Raw genomic sequence first — 3,929 nt, forward strand, 5'->3', positions numbered from 1 at the left:
AAAAAAAAAAAAAAAAAAAAAAACATCGGGTTCATTCTAATACTCTTTTTTACTTTTTGTTACGGAAAATGTCACACATATTTCAAAGTAGAAAGAATGGTGTAATGAATACCCACGGTGCTGGGTATTCAATAATTATCAATTACATTTCATTTATATTTCTGCACAACTTCCTCGCATTCTGTTACTTTGAAGCAAATACCAGGCATCATACTATTTTATATGAAAATATTTCAGTATATATCTCTAAAAGAAACAAACTTAAAAAATAACCCCAGTACTGTTATTATACCAAAAAAATAAAAAATTTATAATATAAAGTACTCTCTCGGTGTCTGTATTTTCCTGATTGTCTTATAAATGTATTGTGTGCATTTGTGATCTTAGATGGGAAATCCTATAATATGGGGAGGGGAAGAAAAGAAAAATCCGAAAGTAATAGATGAGCTTTGCTCTCCCCCACCCTTGTGGATCAGCTTTTTTTTTGGCTACTTAAACTTTGGGAGACTTTCTTAAATTTGCCAACAAATTCTGCTTCCCTACTTCCCATGGAATATTCCCCATCCCTCACCCCCAATAAAATGGAAAGGGAAAAAAAATCAGATCCTTGCTTTATTTTTACTTATTTATTTATTTTTGAGACGGAGTTTTGCTTTTGTCGCCCAGCTGGAATGCAGTGGCACTATCTTGGCTCACTGCAACCTCTGCTTTCTGAGTTCAAGTGATTCTCCACCCTCAGCTTCCGGAGTAGCTGGGATTACAGGCACATGCCACTACGCCTAGCTAATTTTTTTTATTTTTAGTAGAGATGGGGTTTTGCCACATTGGCCAGGCTGGTCTGAAACTCCTGATTTCAGGTGATTCACCCGCCTTTGCTTCATAAAGTGCTGGGATTATAGGCGTGAGCCACTGCACCTGGTGCCTTGCTTTATTTTTAAAAATTCATTTATTTGTATTTAGAGTTGGGGTCTCTGTGTCACCCAGGCTGGAGTGCAGTGGTGTGATGATGGCTCACTATATCCTTGAACTCCTGGGATGAAATGATACTGCCATGTCAGCACTTCCAGTAGCTGACACTATGGACACGTGCCACTATGCCCAAGAGATCTTTACGTTAGATGACATACCTGTTATTATCGTTTTGGTACTACTAATTTACTTGCAAAGGTTTATATAAGGTTAGAAGGCTTATAGAAATTAACTTGTGTCCTTCCTTAAGGGAAGGACTCTTCTTGACAAGGCTTTTGTTTCTCTCACTTGCTTCTTTAGATCGGTAATAGGAGTTCTTCACGTGAACAGGAGCTGGCACTTAGGTCTTATGTGCTGGTTGAGTCTGTCTGCAAAAACCTTCAGACCCTGGCTATGGCGGTTGCTTCTCAGAATGCTGTGTTGTTGGAAGGACCAATAGGATGTGGCAAAACTTCCTTAGTTGAATATTTAGCTGCAATGACAGGTAGAAGGAAGCCTCCTCAGCTTCTCAAAGTCCAGCTTGGAGATCAGACTGACAGTAAGGTAATAAGGAAATGTTCAGTTTTGGTGGCTTGTCATGCTTGTAAATATTTGCATTAAAATACTGCTTTTGGTAACGGAATATAAGAATAGTTACTGGTCTTGCTTATAATTGTTGAGGCCAACCTGTATAAACCTCAAGTGCCTATTTACTTAATACCTATCTATAGAAGATTAACAGTTAATCAAAGGTTGTAGCATTGCCACTACAGGTGTGATTTTTCAGTAATTTATCTTCTTTTTGCAGATGCTTTTGGGGATGTATCGCTGCACAGATGTTCCTGGAGAGTTTGTGTGGCAGCCTGGCACCCTGACACAGGCAGCCACAATGGGCCACTGGATCCTTCTGGAGGACATTGACTATGCCCCCTTAGACGTGGTATGTTATCTCACAAAATCATTCTCCCTTAATATATTTTCCTGTCTTGGAAAAGCATTTTGTTAATAGTGATTCTGGTAATGGTCTAAACAAAAAAGGTATTTGATTAGACATACTATGTTGTAGGTACTTCGTGGTTACTTACCTGATCTGATTTATGCTCCTGAATTAGTTGCCTAGTTTCTTGTTTGATAGAGGATCTATAAAGTTTTGGTTGTGCTGTTTCCTATAGTAGTAGACCAGTTTCACAGTAGTTTTTTCCTCCTCTAATTGAATATGAGATCAACCTTTTCCAAGAATAGGTCTGGTTTGGGAACATCTCAACCATGTTGCAGATATATGGAGAAGTTTGAGATCCTGCTTCTTAGCTTGGCAGTTGCAGAGCAATAGGCTGAGGACAAGTGAAGGAGGAGATGGTGTAGTAAGAGTGTACTTGCCTTTTGTTTCATTAAGAAAAATATGCTGGGTGTGTATTTTGGTTTGTAAAAAGACTACTTCTATATGTACGAAATTAGCTATTGAGACAATCCATGTTGCCTTTGTATTCTGAAAAGTGACAAAAAAATGTATTGCAGGATGAAATAGTCTTACTTTGGACAGATTTTTTTTCTGAGATTGGTTTTAATTTTCTTTTCTTTTTTTTTTTTTCTTTTTGTGAGACAGAGTCTAGCTCTGTCAGCCAGGCTGGTGTGCAGTGGGGCACAATCTCGGCTCACTGCAGCCTCCATCTCCTGGGCTCAAGCAGTTCTGCCTCAGCCTCTTGAGTAGCTGGGGTTACAGACATATGCCACCATGCCTGGCTAATTTTTGTATTTTTAGTAGAGACAGGATTTCACCACGTTGGCCAGGCTGGTCTCGAACTCCTGACCTCAGGTAATCTGTCCTAAAGTGGCGGGATTACAGGTGTGAGCGACCATGCCCAGCTGATTTTAATTTTCTTTTCGGGTGAACTTGCTCAAATTAACTGTATATGGACTTTTCTCTCTTGAATATGAGAGAGTGTGTGTGTGTGTCTATGTGTGAATGTGTGTGTGTGAGAGAGTGTTTAGGGAGAGATGAAGGGGAAGGAGTAGCTGAAAATAAGTGTGTATGTTATATTAGTGTTTTTAGAGTGTGATGAGGTATAGATGTTCTGGAGATATTGGCCCAGAGAGGGCCTCACAGTTTGATCAACTGTGTTTTGGTGTCTTAATGTTCACTTTTACAGAACTGGAAACTCAGTTTTCTTAAGTTTTCTTAAGCCCAGAGCCAGGGCTGACTCCTACCAATGAGACTTAAAAATAAAACTGAGATGTAAACTACAAGGCAGTTTAAAAATATTTGTTAAGTTTTTTCCTTTTTGGTGCCCTTCCTGGGCAGTTTTTTTTTTTTTTTTTTTTAAAAATCAGATATCAGGTTATCTGGGAAGTCATTAGCTTTACTTACTTATTTATTTTTGTAATTATTATTATTATTTTTTTGAGACGGAGTTTTGCTGTTGTTGCCCAGTCTGGAGTGCAACAGCATGATCTTGGTTCACTGCAACCTCTGCCTCCCAATTCAAGCGACTCTCCGTGTTAGGCAGGCTGGTCTCAAACTCCCAACCCCAGGTGATCTGCCCACTTTGGCCTCCCAAAGTGCTGGGATAACAGGCATGAGCCACCGCTCCCAGCCAATTTTTACTTTTTTTTTTGAGACAGAATCTTGCTCTTGTCGCCCAGCCTGGCATGCAGTGGTGTGATCTTGGCTTACTGCAACCTCTGCATCTTGGATTCAAGCAATCCTCCCGCCGCAGCCTCCCTAGTAACTGGGATTACAAGCATGCACCACTATACCCAGTGAATTTTTGTATTTCTTTTAGTAGAGGTGAGGTTTCACCATTAGGTCTATGGATGTGTGTGCACATTGTGTGGATTATACAGATGTTCTTACTGTTTTGTTTTTTCAGAACTTCTTAGCTCATAATTGGCCCATTATCATTTTAAAGTAGCTTTTACAGACCTCATTCAGGATAATTTTCTTTAGGTTCAAGTTTTCTTTTTTTTTTTTTTTTTTTAGACGG

At 39.3% G+C, this 3,929-nt stretch overlaps 1 protein-coding gene across 1 annotated transcript in view; it reads left to right on the plus strand.

The window, feature by feature from the left end:
* Positions 1-3,929, plus strand: part of MDN1 (midasin AAA ATPase 1) — a 178,884-nt gene that overhangs the window by 32,490 nt on the left and 142,465 nt on the right. The window contains exons 6-7 of the mRNA XM_032274472.1: positions 1,270-1,512; positions 1,757-1,949. Coding sequence (XP_032130363.1) covers positions 1,270-1,512; positions 1,757-1,949 — 436 coding nt within the window. The remainder of the gene's footprint in view (positions 1-1,269; positions 1,513-1,756; positions 1,950-3,929) is intronic.

This window comes from Sapajus apella, unplaced genomic scaffold, assembly GCF_009761245.1.
Source record: "Sapajus apella isolate SASKATOON/1434 unplaced genomic scaffold, GSC_monkey_1.0 scaffold6, whole genome shotgun sequence".
Taxonomy (NCBI): Eukaryota; Metazoa; Chordata; class Mammalia; order Primates; family Cebidae; genus Sapajus; species Sapajus apella.